This window comes from Coenobita brevimanus, chromosome 17 (assembly GCF_032717465.1).
Source record: "Coenobita brevimanus isolate Jiangsu-jjx chromosome 17, ASM3271746v2, whole genome shotgun sequence".
NCBI lineage: Eukaryota > Metazoa > Arthropoda > Malacostraca > Decapoda > Coenobitidae > Coenobita > Coenobita brevimanus.
This window is the reverse complement of record NC_136970.1, coordinates 764,657-789,230: the sequence shown is the minus strand read 5'-3', so window position 1 is coordinate 789,230 and position 24,574 is coordinate 764,657. Positions and strand designations below refer to the sequence as shown.

General features: G+C 41.6%; 1 protein-coding gene across 1 annotated transcript; it reads right to left on the bottom strand.

Annotated features, from left to right (window-relative positions):
- Positions 1-1,991: 1,991 nt before the first annotated feature.
- On the bottom strand, positions 1,992-21,245 carry LOC145391215 (uncharacterized). The gene is made up of 14 exons (XM_080265889.1): positions 21,192-21,245; positions 19,832-19,868; positions 18,028-18,113; positions 12,566-12,748; positions 11,912-12,094; positions 11,067-11,174; positions 10,237-10,374; positions 9,051-9,111; positions 7,122-7,242; positions 6,364-6,528; positions 5,944-6,025; positions 4,772-4,887; positions 3,443-3,607; positions 1,992-2,133 (listed from the first exon to the last, which is right to left on the bottom strand). The coding sequence occupies exons 1-14, from the start codon at positions 21,243-21,245 to the stop codon at positions 1,992-1,994; spliced, it is 1,641 nt and encodes a 546-aa protein (XP_080122015.1).
- Positions 21,246-24,574: the final 3,329 nt, after the last annotated feature.

The window sequence follows — 24,574 nt, the reverse complement described above, 5'->3', positions numbered from 1 at the left end:
TCTCCTATACACAGCTCATCCTCTTGGGGGTATGCCTCCTCCGTTTTACCTGCACCTCACTATGTGGAAGGACCCTGTTACTTCCCACACCCTCGTGTCAAACGCCATACGGCCAATATCCCTCTGCTTTGACAGTACCACCACCACTTTTGTTTTATCTGCATTTACTCTGACCCCTGTGCCGCATGCCCTCTCTCCATTTCCTAAACCCTTGTGCCCCATTCCCTCTCTCTATTTCCTAAATCTTTCCTCTGGCCGTCATTCCCTCTCTGCCATCAACACCAAGCCATTAGCATGCAACATCTCCCATGAGGGTCCATTTCTGAAGTTCCATGAGAGCTTCATGCACCATGACAAACAATAATGGGCTCAAGACTTACCCTTGATGCACACCAACATGACAAACAATAAGGCAGTATATATATCCACACATTAATATCTCTAAAATGGACAATATTACATGGATGTACTACCGATATTACAAATAGTAAACATGTTCTCGTGAAGGCGATTTGTTTGTGGCCACCCTGTATGGGATTAAGGCGTCTGGCAATAGTTAGATAGGTAGAATCCCTGCACTCAATCTTTATACACTGTTCTTCATTTATACTGGCTACTGCTAGTACTCTTCAACCTACCTATATATACTGCGCCTAACACTGACTACTGCTAGAGAAGTGTATTCAAACTACAGTATTATTCCGATCACAACACCCCCCCCCCAAGGTCAAACAACTTAAAACGTAACCCTAACATGGACGGATCAACATGGATGGATTAGTTCGCCTAGTAAATGTATTTCTGACTCATTACTATACTCCTTTCACTCTAACTTGGCCCAGAGTTTCATCCTTTTGCAGCTTATTTCACGCAGCTCAGTGGCAGAAAAAGATCCTACTACGGCTCTACACTCTTTCCACAGCACTTCTTCATGACTAGCATCCTATTTTAGTGCTATTCTGCTGTTATAACTCAGCATTCAAGATGGAGGGGTGGTAATTTTAGGCCAAGTTAAAGTAAAAGGAGTATAGTACAAACAAATGCATGTTCATTGTACAAAAACTTACCATCAACTCACCACACTACACTGCTTAGTTGTATCTATAAAATCACAGCTGAAGGAAAATCGTGGTTGCAGATGGACAGTGAGTGAGGTGGAGGGATAGAAGAGGAGACCGAGGATGAGATGGAGGGATGGAGTGGAGAGATGGGAGAGTGATGGGTATGAGTTGGACGGCAGATAGGGGGATGACGATACCAGACGAGATGGATGGATGGAATGGTGAGATATATGAGTGAAGGTGTAAGTTGGAGAGGGAGACTAAGAATGAGATGGAGGGATGGAATGGAGACTGGGATGTGAGCTGGAGGGAGGGCAGACAGTGAGGTGGAAGGGGAGAGGGAAAATGAGGATAAGATGGAGGGATGGAGTGGAGAGATATAAAAGAGAGGGGAGTGTGTGTGTGTTTGGAGGAAGGGCAGTAATATGGCAGAGGATATGGTGATATGAAGGTGACTTTGTACAGGTCATCTCTTGTGGGATTAAGATACCTGTAGATAGATAAAGATAGATAGAAGGGTTTGTATTCCTTTTAAATGCATAACCACTGTACGAGGACGACACCCTCTCACTACATTTACAACTATCTACACCTTCATCCCCACTATATCTATAACTATCTACACCCTCATCCCCACTATATCTATCTACACCCTCATCCCCACTACATCTATCTACACCAGGGGTTGGGAACCTTTCTTTTATTAATGGCCATTAGGATATTTTTAACATCATTCGTGAGCCATACAAAATTATCAACTCAAGATCAACCGTAGCCCAGTACATAATATATACATATATTCATTCACGAGTTTATGAAATTGCATTTATGAACTGCCTCACGGGCCAGATCAAATGGTCTTGCGAGCCTAATACAGCCTGGAGGCCGGACGTTCCCCACCCCTGATCTACGCTCTCACCCCCAATACATCTATCCGACCATGGCCGCCACACTCAGCTCCTGCAGCTTATCAGTCAGCTGCTTATTGGTGTCTTGCATCAGCTGAACCCTCTCCTGCAGCAGTGAAACCTCCTGGGTGCGATCTTGGCTGATTCTCTGACACTCACGCATCCTGGGAGAAAAATACAGTACATCATCGTCTTCATTACCGTCACCGTCACCACCTGTCTATAGCCCGACGCCCTAATCCCGCAAAAGGGTGGCCACAGACAAAACGCCTCCAACTTGCTCTGTCACCATACTGTGCAAAAAATGTGGGGGGCAGGAGACATGTAAGTGCTGAGCAGGAATGCCTTCTTGTGGTGGCACTGATATAACTGGTTGGCTCCACTGCCCTGGTACACAAATGTCACTCAACTCCCTCCCTAACCCCTGAATGGAGGATGGTGGGCTGCAAGAGGAGGGCAACTACAGCCTTCAGTTCCCTGGGTTCACATTCAGATGAGCCTGGGGTTACTACTACTACTACTGTTACTACCACTTCTTCTGGCACTACTACTGCTAGTAGGATCCAAACAAATGAACAGGAAAGCATGATGAAGCTCTATCAACACAGTTACCAGTGAAGTGGGCTGCACCTTCATTCACTCATCATTCAAGCCATCACCATTCTTGGCTCCACCTCACAAGGGAACCATCCACATAAATAAACATCCTAATAAGACAGATATAACGTAGAGGCAATACTCTTTTACTGTTCAAAGTTCAAGACAATGGTATGCAGGATTGGAGTAGAAAGTACACTAGTGAAAGAAAACGAAGAGGAAGAAGAGCGACTGGGAGAGGAAGAAGTGTGGCAGAGAGCGGCACAAGAGGATAAAGTAGCTTATTAAGTGAATCTATCTACTTTATGTTGTATGGGATGGCCACAAAGAAATGGCCTCCATGCTGCCCTCTCCTCTGACATATGGCTACCCTCCTGCCAACTCACACCCCCTTCTCTCTCCATCCCATCCTTTCATATCATCCCTGATCTCTTTCCCCCCTCACTCACATACACTCTCCTAGCAAGTCTCTCATTCTCCATTGTATCCACATAATCAAACCATCTCACAGTATTTCCCTTCATGCTTTCAATCACACCCACATCAATACCACAACATAAAGGTCACATGAACGGATCATGATTTTGGCTCTCTTTCGTATTGTTTTTGTTTTTTTCTTGGAAGGAAAGGTTTGTGGGCTCCTGGCCTGGTACCATCTTCCATGCATTACAAATAATAATAATAATAATAAATACATAAAAGGATGAGATGGAAGGATGGAATGGAGAGGTATATGAGAGAGGGGTGTGCGAGCTGGAAGCAGGGCAGTGAAATGGCAGGGGACAGAGCGACATGGAGGCGATTTGTTTGTGGCCACCCCTTATGGGATTAAGGCGTCTGGCAACAGATAGACAGATGGATAAAAAAAAATATTACCTGGTTGCCATATCCTGCCGTTCTGTTCTAATGGTGGTCAGGTCTCCCTCCAGCTGTTTACGAAGGGACTCCTCTGCCGCCACCTGGTCTGACTTTAGCGATAACTCTGCCTCAAGTTTGTTCAGCTTCTGTTGTAGTGTTTCCATCTCAGATTTGTGGGTAGACCTGAATGAATCATACATTTGGTTAAGCGCCACACGGTCACCTAGTTCTGGAGTAAAGGTAACACTGAAGCATCATTATTGTCATCGCCAGTCATCGTCATCATCATCATCATCCCAACCACTTCTTCCATCCACAAAGACAGTGTTAGGTTGGAATATTCATCCATCCATCCATCCATCATCCAATCCTATGTTGCCCCATGAGGAGTGGAGGAGCCCGGGGTTAGGCAAGTTGGTCCTGACATTTATGACACTATCCAAAAATTATTAATCAACATAATCATCCAAACTCTCACTTAAGGATGGGGTGAGGTGGGGAAAAAATATATATATAACAAAAAACTAACCCACAGCCGGGCCAAATAAATGTGTCATAGATTCATTCACTCAGTGACCCTGGAATTAGAAATAAGAACCCATATAAACTTACTTCTCTTACATTATAGCCAAAATCTTATATCATCTCCTGATCTACATTTACTACCATCCACTCACTCAATGTAATGCTCCTCCCAACTCTCTTGGTAACTTTACTGAGTGACACACTAAATGGTTTCCTATACTAACCATATAATCAAATAACACCAGGTGGTTTAGCAAGGTAAGGCACTCCAACTGGGTGGAGCCTGTATGGGTTCTATCTGAGAGGTGGCTGAGGTTTATTGGTTGTGTAATGCCATTCACAGGAAAGTGAGGCTGGTCACTGATGAATTAAAAGTTGGGACTGAGAAACCTAGCCATGGGCCCCTACATTCCTGTTTATATGAGGCAAAATGGGATTGATGATGATGATGATGATGATGATTAACACACAATCTCACACAAATTCATCAAACTTACTTTATACTCAAAATCTTATTCCCACTCTTGATCATATAAAGTTTGTATTCTGAATGCTACATTTAAAATAATAATAATAATAATAATAATGGTCACAATGTCTGGCACATATAATACATACATTCATAAAATAATCTGCAATACACAATCGCATTTAAACTCATCCAACTTACTATAAAGCCAAAACCTTCTTCCTGCTCTTGATCTTCTACAGATCATACTTGTAAATGCAAAAAAAAAAAAAAAAAAAGACCTTTGGCACAAGTAATACATATTTACAATACTCCGCAATACACAGAATCACATGTAAATTCACTGAACTTACTTTATTGCCAAAACTTTATTCCTGCTCTTGATCTTGTACAGTTCGTATTTGCGAATGCCATATTCAAATTTGTCCTCTGCCACTAGCAAATCCTTCCTCAGCTCTGCCAATTCACCCTGACAAGTAATGAAGGTTTGGTCATCATTACACTATATAGAAAATCATCTTCTTAAATACATACAATGTGGAGAGGATGGAGGGTGAAAGACTGACGAAGAGACTGTATGTGAGTGAGGTGGAGGGGGGAAGAGGGAGGGGGAGGCTGAGGATGAGATGGAGGGATGGGGTGGAGAGGTATATGAGAGAGGGGGGTGTGAGTTGGGAGCAGGGCAGTGAAATGGCGGGGGACAGGGCGACTTGGAGGCGATTAGTTTGTGGCCACCCCAAACGGGATTGAGGCGTCTGGCAATAGATAGATAGATAGATCAGGAAACGAGATTACATACATACACCATTTATAGTACTGTATTTATCTATCTACAGGAATTCTATCTATCTATCTACAGTATGTCTATTGATTTACCTACAGTATATCTATCAATCTATAATCAGACACTTATATAGAAAATCAGCTTCCTATATACATACAGGTATCACGAGATATGGTTACATACATACACCATTTACAGTATTTATCTATCTACAGCAACTCTATCTATCTACAGTATGTCTATTGATCTATCTACTTATCTATCTATCTATCTATGACCAGAGACCTAAGTCCTGGAAAGGGTGGCTATAAACAAACTGCCTCCAAAGCACATACATTAACATATATATAAGGCAATCATTATACTGTTGATGTGGATGTGATAGGAAGTGTTATGAGGAACACACTGAGGTGGTTTGGCCATGTGGAGAGGATGGAGGGTGAAAGACTGACGAAGAGAGTGTATGTGAGTGAGGTGGAGGGGGGAAGAGGGATGGGGAGGCCGAGGATGAGATGGAGGGATGGGGTGGAGAGGTATATGAGAGAGGGGGATGTGAGTTGGGAGCAGGGCAGTGAAATGGCAGGGGACAGGGCGACTTGGAGGCGATTTGTTTGTGGCCACCCCAAACGGGATTGAGGCGTCTGGCAATAGATAGATAGATTATACTGTACACATAAATTCACACACACATACACACGACTTAAAACAACAATGCACTCGCTCACTCATCACCCAACCCACCTGCATTCTCTTCACCTCCTCCCTCAGCTTGGCTTCCGCAGGGCCGTGTGAAAATGGCTGATCCACACTGCTGCTGCGGCGACTGATGGGGCAAAGTGAAGTTAAGTTAGGTTCTACAACAATAATAAAATAATAATAATAATAACAATAATAATAATAATAACAATAATAATTATCATCATCATCATCATTATCATTGCCATTACTAACATCATCATCCAGACTTCATCTCCAACCTAAGGATGGGGTCAAGTATGGAAAAAACAAAAAAAACTGTTATAATAAGTAAATGAAATACACACACACACACACACACACACACACACACACACACACACACACACACACACACATACACACACACACTCAATAACAGCGTTCAATAAAGCCGCAGAATCCAAGAAGCGCCAAGCAACTCACAACGCCCTGTTCATCCGCTGTGCCAATGCCTCCATCCCTGCAGCCCTGTCCTCCTCATCACTGTCTAATGCTGCCTCCTTCCCCGCAGTGCTTCCAGACCGACTACGATGTTTCCTCCGCTGGCTGCTGCGTGGTGACTTCCCTCTCTCCACCCGCATCGGCTCTCTGAATGGCAAAACAGAAGGTAGGGATAGGCACAGTGGATAAAACATGTACCATGGCACACACAACACAAAACAATCTGCTGTGGATACAGTCTAAGAAACGGGGTGAGGAAGGATCCAGAATCTATAGAAGGAAAATGCAAAAAGAGGTATCCAGAAACATGAACAGGACATCGCAAAAGCAAAAGCAGGAGAGTAGAGTGCCAAATGAACTGGGACATGGTCAAATTTTTCAGCTGCACCTCGCGGGGAAAAAAATGAAAAAAAATCCAATTCCCAGAGACTCTTATCATAATCAACTCCAATAATTCATTATCATCATCCTGTCTTTTTTCCCTTTCACACGTAGGTGAGGTTTACAATAACTGGCGACACAGTCCTTAAAGGAGGGTCTGGTGTCAGAGAGATGGACCTGGCAAAACTAACACTCATGCTCACTGCCGGATGCATCTCCATGTCAACGAAAGTAGTAATGCAATCATTTCTCTACTCCACCTCAGTGACTAGGCATACCACTAAACTCTCCCATTACTGTGTAAGATAAAGAGAGAAGACAGAACGTGGAGAGGCAGGTACTGTATTACTGCCACTTACAGGCTCTTTTTTCTGCCACTCCCTCTTGACGAATCCCTCCTGAAGACCCCAGACCCCAGGGAAGACTCCTCCAGGCTGCGGAGACTTGTACGTGGAGACTCACCACGACGGAAAGGGGGATCTGGATGCAGGAGATAACATTAGTGACACCTAAGAAGACCAACAAGGAGGTCCTACAAAATGACCTCGGGATTAGACGACTGAACTGGTGATGCCGTCAGAAACTGCGAGGCACGAAAGTCCAACATTAGGTGAGCCAAATGAATAATGAATGACCTATTACATCATGTGGTAGAGGGACTAATGAACAATGATCTATTACACCTTGTGGTACAGGGACTTAGAATGCAAACTAATATATCTGCATAATTTATTAGAGGCCACCCTGTTTACTGCATGGCATATTTAATTTCACACTACCAAAAAATCCACAATCATCATCATCATCAACATCTTAACCACATCTCCCACTACTGAATGGGAAGGGTAGAATTCAAGAAGAGACAGAATGGCGTAACAGCATTATACACAGAAAAAGATGTAAAATATAATACTGTTGGCGCAATAATCACATCAACTCCAAACCTAAAACAAAATAACTGCAAACATACAGGGAAATTTCTAGTTATTTCAAAGCAGTGGGCGGGAATGTGAAAACAGACAACTTGTATCATCATCCCAACCTCTCATTCCACTACCCAAGATGGGGTGAGCAAGAAAGAAAAAATGATAAGAGTGTGAACTAACCAACAGCATGTCCATGAGAGAAAAAGTGCCACTCCAAAACCAATAAGTGCTCTAAAAATACTATAAATAAAAAAAAAAATATATGTACCACGTGTAAAAAACGTCAAAATAAAACCAATCAAACAGTGACAGTGAGACAACAGCAAAAACATCCTGTGCTTGAAGCAAAACTAAAACCAGTGGAGCGCTTGCAGCCTTCAATAAGTACGAGGTGAAACTGGCCTTATGTGGGCAATTTTGCTATGTATCTTCCCTAACTCTGACAAATACATGGTGGAAAAATAGAATCCTCTGAAACACACACTAGCAGACTTAGGATTTTCACTGTAGTTTGCCATTTGTACATTCTCTTCAGATGGAGCTTGGAAGACAGTTGTTTCTTTGACTGTACAGTTAATTGACTGACTGTGGAAGGGTCACATATGCTAACAAATTACACAGATATCTGCATTAACAAATACAGAAATGTACAATACTGGTTTATAATCTATCTATCTATCTATCTATAGCCCGACACCCTAATCCCGCAAAGGGTGGCCGCAGACAAAACGCCTCCAAGTCGCTCTGTCACCCACCATTCGACTACCCTCCCCCCAACTCACCCCCCCCTCCCTCATATACCTCTCAACTCCATCCCTCCACTTCATCCTCGGTCTACCCCTCCCTCTCCCTCCCTCCACCTCACCTGGTTTATAATATGTTGTGATAATCATTACCAGTGGTCATCAAAAGATATAAAACTGAAAAATAAACTAAAACTGCATCAACGAGTGACGCATGATAATGATTCCCCAAACTGAACCTCTGTATATAAAATGTAATACTGTACATTCAATCCACAATATATACTAAAGCTGAACCTACATCAGAGCACCACAAAAATTTTCCAAAACCACAAGCAACGTTGGGTCTGGTTAGTACTTGGATGGGTGACCGCCTGGGAACACCAGATGCTGTTGGCATCCCTACGTGTCAAGTGGGGTTGGTGGAGGATTAGTGCCCCTCCCTGTAAAACTATTAACTCTAAGCCCTTGGCCACTCCGTCTGGGATACATGGCGTCTGGCAATGAATGAATGAATGAAACATCAAAGCAGTGACTGGCAGGGTTTAATAACACTCTTCAAATCATATTCAAGCCCCATAAAGACCAGATTCCCTCCACACTACACACACTGACTCACTCTTGATGAACCTCCGCAGCTGACCCTCATTGTCCTCTATTTCAGCCAGCGCCTCAGACAGCTGAGGGTAGATGGGAAGTCCAGGTGTCATCCCAAAGTTTTTTTTTATCACAGGAATTCTATACTAAGGCAGCAACTTCTGAGAGTAAGGCTAGATTTTAGATTCTAGATGATTCTCAATACTGGGTGGCAGAAGATACAGAGAGAGGGTGGGAAAAAATAATAAAATATATACAGTATATATACAGAGGTAAATGCCAGCAAAAATTGTCCCTTCATAGGAAAGATGAAGGAGAGAGAGCCAAAATGAAGATAATTTCCATTTGCATCTGCAAGGATATATAACTAAAATGGTTGATAGGAAGCGTTATGAGGAACATACTGAGGTGGTTTGGCCATGTGGAGAGGATGGAGGGTGAAAGACTGACGAAGAGAGTGTATGTGAGTGACGTGGAGGGGGGAAGAGGGAGGGGGAGGCCGAGGATGAGATGGAGGGATGGGGTGGAGAGGTATATGAGAGAGGGGGGTGTGAGTTGGGAGCAGGGCAGTGAAATGGCGGGGGACAGGGCGACTTGGAGGCGATTTGTTTGTGGCCACCCCAAATGGGATTGAGGCGTCTGGCAATAGATAGATAGATAGGTTGGACATCATACAATGGAAAAAACACAGCTACAGTTTTAGAAGATGTTACAGAACAGGCAAGAGAATATGAACATAAGTAAATAGAAAGCAAAGACTAAGCTTTAATTATTACCTTATCAGCCATAACAAATATTAATGATCCACCCCATATGAAACAAAAGGTAAAACTAAGGATCGTATGCTTAACCCTTACACTGCAAAGCAGAATGGAAACCCCTAATTCTGCAGTTATTTAGGGAATGCCTGTGGTTATTAGGTGTTAGCCTGCATCCCACGATACAGGGTGCTGTCAGCAACTATTGAGGAAGTGCAGAGATATTCCCTTATTATCACATGCATCAGAAATTATAGGAAAAAAATGGGGAGTCTGCATTGTGTGGCTAATTACCAAGCTTCTAGCCACATTTTACTCATGGTAGTCCCTCCCAGGACCATGGTAACTACACATCTACCACCTCCACACTGTGTTTAAAAGACCGGAGGAAACAGGCAGAGAAAGATACAGACTGAAGATGACAGTTCCAGAGTTGACCTGTTGACCTACCTTATAAGCCAGTGTTTCATTATCAAGCTCTAGCTGATGTGATGCTTTCTCTAGCAGTCCTACCCGGTCCGTCATCTCCACCAGCCGACCCTCCGTCTCTTGGTGGGTATGTTTTAGCAGCTCCAGGTCTGTGCTGGCCTGGCGTGAAGAAAAAATATATTGTACTATGTACGGTATAATCATCATCATCATCATCATCTGTTCTGATCTTGATTGAAGAAAAATACCACTATCATCATTATAGTCATCATCTGTGCTGGCCTAGAGTGAAGAATATATCATCATCATCATCATCATCATCATCGCCATCATCATCATCTGTGCTGGCCTAGAGTGAAGAATATATCATCATCATCATCATCATCATTATCATCACCATCATCATCATCTGTGCTGGCCTAGAGTGAAATACAATACTTAAATACTGAACAAGAAAAACAACACAATACAATTAAATCACTATTATCATCAATTTCCCACATAAAAAATTAAGTGAGGACATTCTAGTGTATATCCGAGAAGTTATGCAGTCTATTCTGTGCTATACAAAATTTTTGATAGTGGCAAAACATGAGTACCAGCAGTGGAAATGTGTTACCTGAGAGGAGCAGGTGGAGTTATGTGGAAAGACAGCCAGACAAATGAGGAAAATGAAGGAGTGCGGTGGTGATGATGTGGATATGTTAGCTAGGGACTGAGGGATGTTTGAATAACCATACAACTCCACCACCTGCTCATATCAGTGCCATCACATGAAGGCAACCCTCTTCAGTATCTAATGGTGATGATAAAAGATGTAAATATGGTGAACAGGTTAACAGTATTCACACCTTGATAAGCTGAGCAGTAAGGTCCTTCTCACGGTCAGATGCAGGCTTGGTTCTGGCTGTGTCAAGTTCCTCGGTGAGTTTGGTTCGCTCTACAAGCAAGTATGCAATCTGGGGAGAGATGGGAATGACAAAATTACCAGCAAGTTGAAGGTGAAATAAGCCCATGTTACTGGAATGTACTGCTGAACCACAACCTTTCCCCTGTGAGTGATACTTTAAACTACATAAAACTTACATATCAGTTAACAGGTAACGGAGGAACTTCAGTGGGCCATTTTTCTTTGATAATTGTGCACATTAAAGGAAACAACAGCAAAAAGGACAACATCGGAGGCTACTATATAACACAGTCAGACAGGCACCACTGTAGCCAAAAAACCACTTCAGTACCTCTGCCTATGCAAGTATAACACATACTCTACCAGGTTCTGACACTGAAGATGAAGTACATTACTTTAAAAAAACTGAGGATGCATTATTTATAAATAACGTCAAACATTACTGCAATAATTCCCCATTTAACAATGCAACTGTGTTCCTCAAAACTACCAAATTAAGGTAAAATCATTATCAATCAAGCAAAATGTCTTCTCAAATATATATATATATATATATATAAAAATACTCAAGACTACAGATATGGATCAGGATGTCAGGTGTAACAGACTGGAAACAGGAGAATGAAATCTCTATCCATCCATCCAGATTCTTGATCAGTCTGGAATAATAATAATAATAATAATAACAATAATAATAATAATAATAAAAATGAGAGCCAACTGAAATGAACTTTTGTGGCACCTCTCATCATCATCACCATCATAACCCAAATTCCTCTGCCAGACCTGCTCCTGTAGTGGTGCCAGGGCCAGGTCTGTGAGTCCCTCCTTCTCCATCAAGGCTGCCACTGCCGCTGCCGCTGCCACCATCGCCTCCAGGTCTCCACGCAGCTGCTTCATCTCCGCCTCAACCACACGCACCCGATCCTCGCTCTTTTCTCGCAGGTGTTTGCTGTACTCCTCCAGCTCCTAAATAGAGCAATGTTTCAGTTATCACTCCAAGATGCCCATAATTAAGAGTATCTGTAAGTAATATCAGTATACCTGGGATGGCTGGGGTTTATTGCTCACATAATGCTGCTCAGGGAAGAGTGTGGATGGTCACCCTTGCCTTAAAAGTTTTGACTGAGTCTTGCTAGAAAAATTATTCATTAAGAATGTCTATAATCGTTTCAGAACGGTACTTAATTTTATATCAATACGCTACTATGGGCTAATCTTGTACATAAACAGAACTACATGGGCACCTCCACCTACCACTGATAAATAAACAAATAATTAAATAAATAAATAAATAAATACAGTATATCATCAGTCTCTCATTCTACATCCCTCCATATAATTAAGCCATCTCACGACATAGGGAGAGAATGAAGCATGAAAGATTAACTAGGAGAGTGCATGTTACAGGATTAACAATGATCGTTAAAACCAGCATACCTCTTTCTCCTGATGATGTTCGCGACGTAGTTTGTCGTTGATGTGCCGCGCTGCCTTAAGGTTGGCCTCGGCATCCACCAGCCAGCGCCACACGTGAAGGGTGCGGGAGGCAGGCTCAAGCTCGCCCCACTCCAAACCCTCTCGACTAAACCTCCGCTGCACTGAACGCCACTCATCCTCCCCCTCAAAAAGAAAAATCACCACTATTGTCACCATCACTACTGTTATCCTCCCCTTCCTCCTCATCATTATCACCATATCATCATCAAGACTGTTATTATCATCATCATCCTCTTCCTCCTCCTCATTATCACCATATCATCATCATCATCATCATCATCATCACCATTATTATCCAAGGAAAGGCAAAGTACTGAAGTGATAAATTTTATTAATTCTATAAATGTGAGACTACAGTATATCATCATCATCATCACATATGGCAACAAAAAACTGGTGAAAAAAAGAAAAAAAGTCTGCACAAATATAAACCTCTAGTAGGCCTATTAAAATAATGCTACAACACCAGACATACATCATTCAGTACAAATTCCTATCTATCTACCTATAGCCCAACGCCCTAATCCCGCAAAGGGTGGCCGCAGACAAAACGCCTCCAAGTCACTCTGTCACCCACCATTTGACTACCCTCCCCCCAACTCACCCCCCCTCCCTCATATACCTCTCAACTCCATCCCTCCACCTCATCCTCAGTCTACCCCTCCCAATCTCTCCCTCCACCTCACCTACATACACCCTCTTAGTCAGTCTTTCATTCTCCATTCTCTCCACATGTCCAAACCACCTCAGTGTATTTCTCCTAATCTTCTCAACCACATCCACATCTACCCCACAACGTTCCTTCACTTCTTCATTCGTCAACCTGTCCCTCCATGTCACTCCACAAATTCCTAATACAGGTAATACAAAAAAAAATGAAAATATAAACAAATAAACAATAACACGATATTCTTACCCCACTGTCGTCATCGATCATTGTTTACAGACTCTTATTCCGACGACTCCTCATCCATCATCTGCCAAATACGAAAAATAAAATGTAGATATAAAATACTGGGTACTGTAGTAGTTGTCACTCCAGGTTCAAATGAAATGTGATCGTGGTGGACTGAAAGTTGAAGTTGCCCTCCTCCTACAGTCTACCATCCTCCTTTTGGGGGATAGGGAGGGAGTTGAGGGAAATTTGTATACCAGAGCAGCTCCACCACTGGCTTTATCAGCGCTTTCTCTTAGTGTGTTAGGTTAGGAAGGTTGATTTTACCACATCTGTAACAAAATACAGTAATATGTGCTGGACAACCTCCCCCACCTCCTTATTTACTAAGTAAGGTATGTATATTTAAAAAAAAATAATAATAATAATCTATCTATCTATCTATTGCCAGATGCCATAATCCTGTAAGGGGTGGTCATTTGACTTTGAGTTATTTGTTTTACGGGGAGGGGCACTAACCCTCCACCAACCCACTTGTTGACACGTAGGGAGCACGTATGGTTTGGTTATATGGTTACCACCCAGCGCTGTAAATGGTTTCTTGGCTTACATGAAACCATTTGGCTTGGCACTCGATGTAAAGCCACCTGTAATGGAACGAAAAGCAATAAGAAGTGACAGGAAAGATGGGAGAAATAGGAATAATAAAAAGAAAAAAAAGCATTTGTGATGGAAGATTACAGAAGAAAAAGTGCTTAGAATTGCTTAAGTTCTGTAACAAGTACAGTAAACTTTCAATTATCCAGCGTAATTTAGCCAAGACTTACACCGGTTAAAGTAAAATGCCAAATATTGCATAGTATCCCACATTGGCTCAATATATGACACTGAACTGGATACTGCATTACTCTCCATCTTGAACCTCTATCTTTAAAACTTTCCCATGAGTACAAGATGAAAATTAGGGATAAAATACAATAAAGTAATGATACAATTCCCTTGTTTAGTTAGTTCTTTTTACGGGGTGGGGCACTAACCCACCACCAACCCTTTTAGTCGCCTCATACGACAAGCAGGGATACTGGGGGAGTATTCTGGAAACCCCCCTACCCCCAGGGGGTTTATGTAGATGAGGTGGGGGGAGGGAGAGGGAGGGGAAGACCAAGGATGAGGTGGAGGGATGGAGTTGAGAGGTATATGAGGGAAGGGGGAGTGAGTTGGGGGGAGGGCAGGCAAATGGTGGGTGACAATGCAACTTGGAGGCGTTTTGTCTGCAGGCACCCTTTACGGGATTAGGTTGTCGGGCTATAGATAGATAGACAGAATGATAATAATACTGTAATACAGTAATACTGAGCTGGTTGGCTACTGTTTACAAGCCGGCTGATACACCTCAACATCGGATGTTGCATAAAACCACCAATTGTGTCCCGTTTCGGCTTCGATATTGCTTTAATAGAACTGTGCCAGTAGCGCCGGATACTGCAACAACAGATAATTGAGTTCACTGTATACTGTACTATTATCTGTTAACTGGGTGTAGTAATTATGAAAATCTATCCCCACAACTAGTTACTGTGGTCGGATATTCTAAAGTTAAATCAGTTAATCTCTAAAGTTACCATCTCTCCATCTTGAATACTGATTTGTGGGAAGAGATTAGCTTTAACGTATGGTGTAATGTGCTAGTCATGAAGTGGGGGACGTAGAGCCACAGTATTGTCTTTTGCCACTGAGCTACATGAAATAAGCTGCAAAATAAAAAAGAAAATCTGGGCTAAGTTTGGGTAAAATTACTATAGGGAATGACCAAATCCACGAGAACCTGGATTATGTTAAACTTCAGTTCATAATCACATTTTTTTTTTTTTTTAATGTTAAATGACTGCCTCTTATTGCAAGTGACTTACTCAGTACTTACTAAATAAACTGGGAGACTGTGCAGTGCATTCTCAAATCTATCTAAAAATATTTTCTCTCGTACCTGGAGGGTCTTTATCATAATCTGGCTACCTAAAGTGGAACTGGATACATAGTTTCAGAGATAAAGATCACCATACAAAGTCAACAAGTACCAGAAAATAATTAATATGAATAGTACGCGAGATGTTGCTGGTGGAACTACTGTCTTCAACGGAGCATAAGACAATTCTCTGTTCATTTTACCACCAGCCACGGCCACTGGATTCTGAAAAATAGATTATAGCGAACTACTTTCATAAAGAAATATGAATGGTGGCCTTTATATGCCCGTAATTTACAATTATCACACAGCATCACCTGCCTCTCGACTCGCGTTCACCGCCTTCGTTGCCATGACAACCACAGTTTGTAAACAAGCTTTTTGGTATCGTGTGTGTATATATATATATATATATATATATATATATATATATATATATATATATATATATATATAAATATATATATATTACTGTTCATGGTACATTGGCTCCGGAGGAGTTAGGCCAAATCCACTCACAACTGCGACGAACTCTGCTGAATCATGCACACACAATCCTACCTATCCCCCCAAATGAGTATAGTGGATTGCAAAAGGGCAACTTCAACCCGCAGTTCACTGGGTTGACATTCTGATAACCCTGGGAATACACACACAACTTCCTTTTTTCTTAACTTCCTTTCCTTCCCCTATCCACTTTAGCTCTCTTTGACAACAATGATATGTGTTGCTGTATTTCCGTTCGTGCCCCTTAACAATGCCAAAGCCAGTAGACCCTAATCCCTTCTTCCTTTACAATTTTTGTAGTGGTGCTGTCTTTTATGAGCATGGGGTGGGAACCCTTCCTCCAACCTGGCAAATGAGAGCAGGACTCATCACTGGCATATGCACAGGGGCGTGCAATCCCTGGGCGATGGGCCTGGCTAACCAGGTTTGAAATCACTGTTTTCCTTCTCAGCTGGACTGCCAACCTAGGCTAAAAAGCTGCACCTGCCCTACTAGATGGACATTGGTGTAAGACACTCCTCTGTCCTTAAACAGGGCCTGTTTTTCATTCTCTTGGATGTGTAATCCCCTTCCTCACTTTGGAAAACCAATGGGGTTGCCAGTGTAGTCACTAACAATCTGGCCATGAAAGAGATAGTGTTGGATTACATGGTACCAGTAGCAGAACAATGTCTAACCTGACCTGGATACATGTCACTTCCACAAGAAATATACTGGGAAATCAAATAAAAGGATAATATAAAGCCTACTATGATGCCCCTGTTAACTGGGTGGAGACACCAATGTGGTGTCCATCCAGGAACCAAACCTCCACACTTTTCCTGCACCTTGGTGTGGCCAGGCATTGTAGATAGGTTATATATTCTCAGTCCACCCACCCATTATCTAACCCTGCACTACCTCATCTGAAGGGCCCAGGGCTAGGCTATTCAGTCCTGACATTTAAAGGGTGGATGACCAACTTCACTTGCCTCCAAGTGACATCTTGTTAGCAATAAACCCCAACCATTCCTTGGTTGTGAACCCATGTAGGCCCCATCTGGTTGGAGCACCTTACCCCATTAGACCACACAGCACAGATAATGGTTTCCCTGGTAATAGTATAACTATTTGGTTTGTCATTCAGTATATGGTCATCTGAGGGCACCACCACATCAAATGAGTGGATAGTGGGTCCCTACACATACCACAGATGACAACTTCATACATATGATAACTTGTCATTATACCTGTCCATCTTATTTTACTTAGTCCTTCCTCTTCATGGATGTAGGACAGGTATGACTTCATGTGGCACCGATATAGCTGGGCGGCTCCACTGCCTGGTTATACAAATAGCCTTACTCCCTCCCTTTCCCCCAAAAGGAGGATAATGAGCTGCAGGAGGACAGTTTCAGCCTACAGTTCACAGGGTTCACATTCAGATGAGCCTGGGGTTGCAACTACTACTAATACTAACCCTGTACTACTTCCTCCTCAGGGTGCACATGCCTCCCGTCTTTTCATATTACTGTAATTTTGGCTGCACACACACACACACACACACACACACACACACACACACACACACACACACACACACCAATTTAATTTAATGTCAATCAAAATCCATGTATAAAGAAAGAACTGTACAATACTATACTGTTTATGTCAGTTACACAAAACAACCATCACACAAGCCCACGAAATAATAATATAATAAAGTAGCATAAAATAATATTCAGGTAATATAGAAAATACAGCCATTACATAATAAAAAAAAAAAGTACTGTAGCAAAAATTAAGTCAATAAATATGCCAAACACAGCCATCACACAATGCCACAAAATAATGGAAAGAGGCACTGATGAGGAGCCTACATGTAGTGGCACCGTTCACCCTGAATGGGGCAAAGCAGCTGCAGTGTCCACCCCAGGAAAAACCTCCTCATATTTCCCTGCATCTTGCCATGGGAAGGACCCTGGTCCCACTCCAGTGAAGCACTGTCTACCACAAGAGGGTGTCAAATCTGTACACAGTGTATGTACTGTGCTGTACCTGTAAGATGACCCCATAGAACCAGCTGCTTACCTGTGGCTGACAAGTCTGCTTGCCCAGACAGACCAAGATTTTAAACAACAAAACTGTAGAGAAAACAAAACAATGTTCAATAAATACAAAATACAACCATCACTCATTACCAGATAATAATAATAAAATAAATACTATATATCACACAGTACCACTTTATATATTGGAATAAGAAAAAATGAAACAAGATAGTGTTCAGTAAATATACAATACTGTAACTGACTATTAACTACTTCACCATCCATGGACACAGTAATTTCATTAAGGCTGTTGAGTGCTGGAGAGGGATGCCTTCATGTGGTGGGACCAATATAACTGAGCAACTCCTCTGCCCAGTTCAAAAAACATCTCTCAGTTCCCTCCCTGCCACCAAAAGGAGGATGGTGAACTGCAGGCGATGGGGAAATTAAGCCCACAGTCCGTTTCAGGTGAATCTGGGGCTAAAACTACTACTACTACTTCTAAAGCTGCAGGGTGCTGGAGTGGCATACCGGTTTTGGTGGGTTGGTTTTAGATATGTTGGGTGGATGGCCCCTGGGGAAAAATGTATCCCCAATGAACCATGTTATAAGTTACAATATACAATAAATCATCAGGCAATGGATTTCTTTCAAATCCATCCTCATCGTAAAATGAGGGTGTGATAAAATGAAGGAGACTGACACATTTTACTGTTCATTCACACCATGAAGATATTTCATTCCTTTTGCTGCCTGATTGAAAATAACCTAGGATTATGATAACGATGATGGTGACAGCCTTTTTAATGAAAATGTTTTTAAGGAAAAGATGGATGATTACAAAGGCACAGTTCATTATATATGTAAGGAGGTGGGAAGTGAAGGCACAGTTATCCCTGGAGTGCCATACAATGAAAAACTATCCATATTACTATACACCTTTCATGTTAACTTGGCTCAGATTTGTGTTCATTCGTAGCATGTTTCACACAGTTCAGTGGGAGAAAAAGGCAATACTACAGCTCCAATTCCTTACCACAGCACTTCTTTATGACTAGCATCATATTCAGGTGTTAATATACTGATACAACTCAGCATTCAAGTTAGAGAGATGTCAAATCAAGGCTTAGTTAAGAATGAAAGGAGTATAAGATACAATATGTGGGAAAGAAACACAGAAACTGACTTAAATTCCTTCTGTTATGTCTCTCTAATGATTCCGTGCTGGAATGGGGACACCTTCAGGTGGTGGCACCAACAAATCCATGCAGCTCCACTACACAGTTATACAAAACATCCTCAACTCTCTTTTAATCCTCCGAAAAGACGATGGATTGTAGGAGGGCAACTCCAGCCTGCAGTCCATTAGATTTACATTTCAGATGAACCTGGGGCGACTACTACTACTACTCTAATGTTTTGGGCTAGACAGTGCCTACCCTCAGAGTCTGAAACAATTAAGAACTAAGCTATTTCCTGCGTTTCTGAGGAGGGCAACTCCAGCCTGCAGTCCACTGTGTTCACATTTCAGCTTAACCTGAGGCTGAAACAACTACTATTATTACCCTCCCACCCATCTTATGCACTTATGACACTGCATTATAACCATCTATCACTAACCTTACACCAGGGTATGGCATCCTTCACTGAAATATTCACAAAAAGCTATTTTTCTTTACTTGAGTACAATGAAGTACATTTAGTCTAGTGGTGTACAGTGCTACAGTACAGTACATGCTTACACTCAAGTGATATGTAAACTACCATGTGGTTTACAAATAGCACTCCACCCGAAACTCACCTGGTGGTACCTTGTGTTGCAATGGCTGTCTGCTGGTGTGGGGGTGGCTGTGGGAGTAGGAAATGAATAACTGATGCAGGATAAGCATTGACAACGCTAAGACGTACCCACAGCATATGAGAAATTGCCCAAGGAAGTGCAGGAGGAGCATTATAAGTGGACAACCTGTATTCAATCAAAAAAGCAATACCTGACACAGCGGTGGGGGCCTTCGTATGCTGGTGACCTGGTGCTGATTGTGAGAAGGACTGCTAGGGAGAAATTTAGGAAATGGAGGAAGGGGATACGGCCTAAGAGTTTGGGAGAGTGAAGCTGTATTGTGGTAAGAGAAGGAAGAAGAAGAGTGTCTGGGTGAGTGAATGAGGCGTGTGAGGATAAGGTAGTCTGGAGGGATTTGTCATAGCCATCCCCTGTATGGGGGTTCTCAGGAGGAAGCAAGGTGTTGGAGATGATGATGATGATGATGATGAGTAAATGTGGGGAAAACAAAGGTTCTGGTTAGTGGGTTGACTGAGACTAATTAGTGGACAGCTGCACTGTGCTATATGCAGGAAGGGGTATTTAGTAACTCCATCTAGTGTGCTGTTTGTAGATGGTAAGTACTGATGTGGTAAACCAAGAGTTACCCAGATAAGAAGTAATACATGACAACTGTGTATGTATGACTAATGGTATCACGAACACTTACCCTGTGTCACCCCTTTGTTATGACACTAGGTTAAATTATATTATTAACTCAGTGAGGGTCTGGGAGAGCAAAGATTTTCCAGTTAGGTAGGGGGGAAAAAGATAATAACTTAACCCAACTTACTATCTTTGTACAGAGAGGTGGACAGAGCATCAATAGGACATCACTAGTGGTGCAGTTGCAGTTATCATTTATGAGTTTCTGGCAGGGCAAACTTCTGGTACGTTACAGTGGTATATAACAAACGTAATGATGTGAAAGGAAGCAAAACACATCCAATTAGGAGGATCAGGGAGAGGGAGGGGTAGACCGAGGATGAGGTGGAGGGATGGAGTTGAGAGGTATATGAGGGAGGGGGGGGTGAGTTGGGGGGAGGGTAGTCAAATGGTGGGTGACAGAGTGACTTGGAGGCGTTTTGTCTGTGGCCACCCTTTGCGGGATTAGGGCGTCGGGCTATAGATAGATAGATAGATTGTAAGTTATTATTAAGAAGTTCAAGAAGCTGTTGGCCTTACTGATAATGGTGTGAATATCTCTATGAATGAAAAGAGAAATGTTATGCATTACTGTATGTTGTGTGACGTGTGATAAATTATAGCAGTAAAAAAAAAATAATAATAATAATATGTTCACAAGCTTTAGAACAGTGAAGTGAGGTTTGGCTCCTGGGTAGATGATGCACCTGCTCCACCCAGGATTCCAGTGCCACTGTGTGTAGGATCCTGTTCAGTGCCATGTGTGAAAGTACCCAAGTGAACAGTGAAAAGACAGCCCCTCTGACATGCCGAGGAAAACATGGGGTGAGGGACTGAGAAGGGAAGACAATTTAAGGTTAAGGGATGCTCAGGGAGAGGGAAAACGGGGGTTAGAATTTGAGACCTTGACTGGAATGATGCAAAAGACCATGAAGCTTGGACTAAAAAATAAAATAAAAAGACCAATCCTAGCATAATGTACCAACTTAAAAAATATGTACAGTACGTGACCCCCACTTTATGAACGATCACGCAAAGAAAATTCACTTGGACGAAGATTGTGCTTTACTACCCTTCACTCGCCTAACGAACACCAAAACTTGGTTTAACAAATTTTTTTCTGTGGGCAATTTTAAACCAAGTGCACTCTCAGTCAGCTGATTCCATAACAGCACCACTAACAGAGAAAATGCACACCATTCACTCCCGCCCTACCATCCAAAACAGTACAGTACCCCGCTGCCACACGTGCAACATTTATTCTGTCATCATGCCGCCCAAATGCCCTGCTACAAGCCCTGGCAAACAAGTCGCCAAGTCCACCAAGAAGAACCTTACTCCTGAGGTGAGTTGTAGATGAACGATTAGGGAGTCATACAATATACAAATACTGATTCAGACTGAGCCAAAAAGGGTTAATATGGGTGGATGGGGGGAAAATCAGGGTCCTGGAACCAAACTCCATTCAACCCATGTTATAATGGGTTCACACAACGAATTTTCACTTAGCAAATGGTTTTAAAGGAATGAAATCCGTTTGTAAAGTGGGGGCCTCCTGTACAACGTAACTAACATACATAAATCAAAGAAAAATGTTTCTTAAAATGAATAAAATAAAATGATAATAATAATTCATGACAAACATCCAGGAAAAAAAAAAAGAGAGAAAATACCTTCCAACAGGTATGTACAATGTATGTATTCATAATTTTGAACAATTTCAGTACAAACGAAGAATAATCCATGATAAATATTCAGCAAAAAATCATAATAATAGTGTATGACAAACAGTACACACAAAGTAATAATTATTGATGATAAATATTCAGTTTAAAAATCATCCACGGTGAGAAACAAAAAGCAATAATTATTAATGACAAATAGTTAGAAAAAAAATTATCCATAACAAATATTCAGCACAAAAAAAAAAAAAAAAGAGAAATATTAAAGTACCATAATAATACTCCATAACAAATATTCATAAAAAAAATAATCAATGACAGATATTCAAAAAAAAAAAAAAAAAAAAAAAAAAAAAAAATGATTCAGTACAAAAAAATAAAAATCATCCATGACAAAAACCCAATCAAATAAAATCCATGAGAAATATCTGGCAAAAATCAATGCAACAGAAACTAAATACATAAAAAAAGCCTAAAAGTGAGTACAATAATCCATGAGAATTATTCATTAAAAAAAATAACAACCCATTATATACTGTATTCAATTTAAAAGAATATACATGAAAAATATTCAGTAAAAACAATACAACGAATAAATAGCAGAAAATAAATAAATAAAAACAGTAAAATCCAGTTCTGTACTAACCTTTGCTTGGTGCATGGGTGAGCCTACTCTATCAAATAATAAAGATCCTGATCATTTAAGGGCAGGTGAACAGTGTACATCCTGGTGGATTACATAATAAAAATAAATCTTGTCACCTCTTAGTAGTAGTAGTAGCAGCATGGTAGAAGTAGTAGTAATAGTAGTAGTAGCAGTAGTTGTAGTAGTGGTACCGTAGTTAGCGTTGTTGTGGCAATCAGAATGTGAACCTAGTGGACTGAAGGCTGAAATTGCCCCTCTCCTGCAAACCAACCATCTCCCTTTCATGGGGGATAGGAAGGGAGCTGAGGGGCGTCTATTTAACTGGGCAGCTCCACTGCCTGGTTATATCAGTGCCACCACATGTAGGCATCCCTCTCAAGCACGGTCATCACACTGAATGCATTAAACCTATGAGAATAACATGGGAACACCTACAACCTAATAGTGAAGCTCATGGACATACGTTTAAACCTTAAATTGCAAAACGGAGTACGGACCCCTAATTTTTGACAATCATTTCTTGGATGGGTGACCGCCTGGGAACACCAGATGCTGTTGGCATAACCCCTACGTGTCAAGTGGGGTTGGTGGAGGATTAGTGCCCCTCCCTGTAAAACAATTAACCCTAAGCCTTGGCCACCCCGTTTGGGATACATGGCATCTGGCAATGAATGAATGAATGAATTTATGGAATGCCTGTGGCTATTATATGTGGCCAGCCTGCATCCCATACTACAAAATGCCGTCAGCAACCACACAGGAAGGCCAAATAATGTAGGTTCATTCACCATCAAATACTTAAAGAGAAATCATTGCAAAAAATCTGGGCTTCAAGTTTAAGCATAAGACCCTTAATACTGTAAACGCAGTGAATCCCCATTTGAAGTATGTCTGGTAGAAAATGGCAAAGAAAATGGAAAGGCATGCATAGGACAGTCCATAAATAGCACTCCACTAGAAACTCACTTGGTCATATCTTGTGTGTGGCCAAGATGGATCAGTCTGCTGGTGTGGGTGCGGGAGCAGTGAATGAATAAGTGCTGCACAACACAATGAACAGGCTGACTAAACTATCCCTTCAGCACATGAAATAAATCACCTTGTGCAGTAAAAGAGCATGACAGTGGGAGTAGGGAATGAATAAACAATGCAGAATAAACACTGATAATGCTAAAACAATGCAGAATAAACACTGATAATGCTGAAACAATGCAGATTAAAACTGATAATGCTGACTGACCCATCTCTTTAGCACAAGAGAGAGAGTACCCAGCCAGTGGAGTGGATGATGAATGATATGTATGGACCATCACTAACACTCTCTGCATTGCATCATAACCATACTACTTTACACAACTCTTGCAGGGACAATTTGGAACCCACAGAATGACCAGTAAATCAAAAGACACCATTCAGTGACTTTGATTAACATCCACCTGGCCTTGATTAATGGTCATCATTGAGGCGTGTGGTGGAATGAAGGTACTGAAGAGGTGGAATGAATGTGATGAAGAAATCTGGGGTAAACTGATCATAAACTTGCCAATCAAGCCACAAGAATGGCCATCCCATAAGTTAATTAAAAGTAGCATTTGGTCACATACTTCATACATGTTAACCCTCTGATAACAATAAAGTCTTAACTATTTCAATAAAGTCTTAACTATTTCAATAAAGTCTCAACTATTTCATTCTTGCTATGGGCAGACTATAATAATCAGACCATTTTCTGATTACAGGTGGTCTTTCTATATCTATGGTT

Coding starts and splice junctions, on each gene's coding strand:
- LOC145391215 (XM_080265889.1), bottom strand. CDS start 21,245: ATGGCACTGAACAGGATCCTACACACAGTGGCACTGGAATCCTGGGTG. Junction 18,114..19,831: donor GACAGCCATTGCAACACAAG/GTACCACCAGGT, acceptor TTTTCTCTACAG/TTTTGTTGTTTAAAATCTTG. Junction 2,134..3,442: donor CGGCAGGATATGGCAACCAG/GTAATATTTTTT, acceptor TTTTTCTCCCAG/GATGCGTGAGTGTCAGAGAA.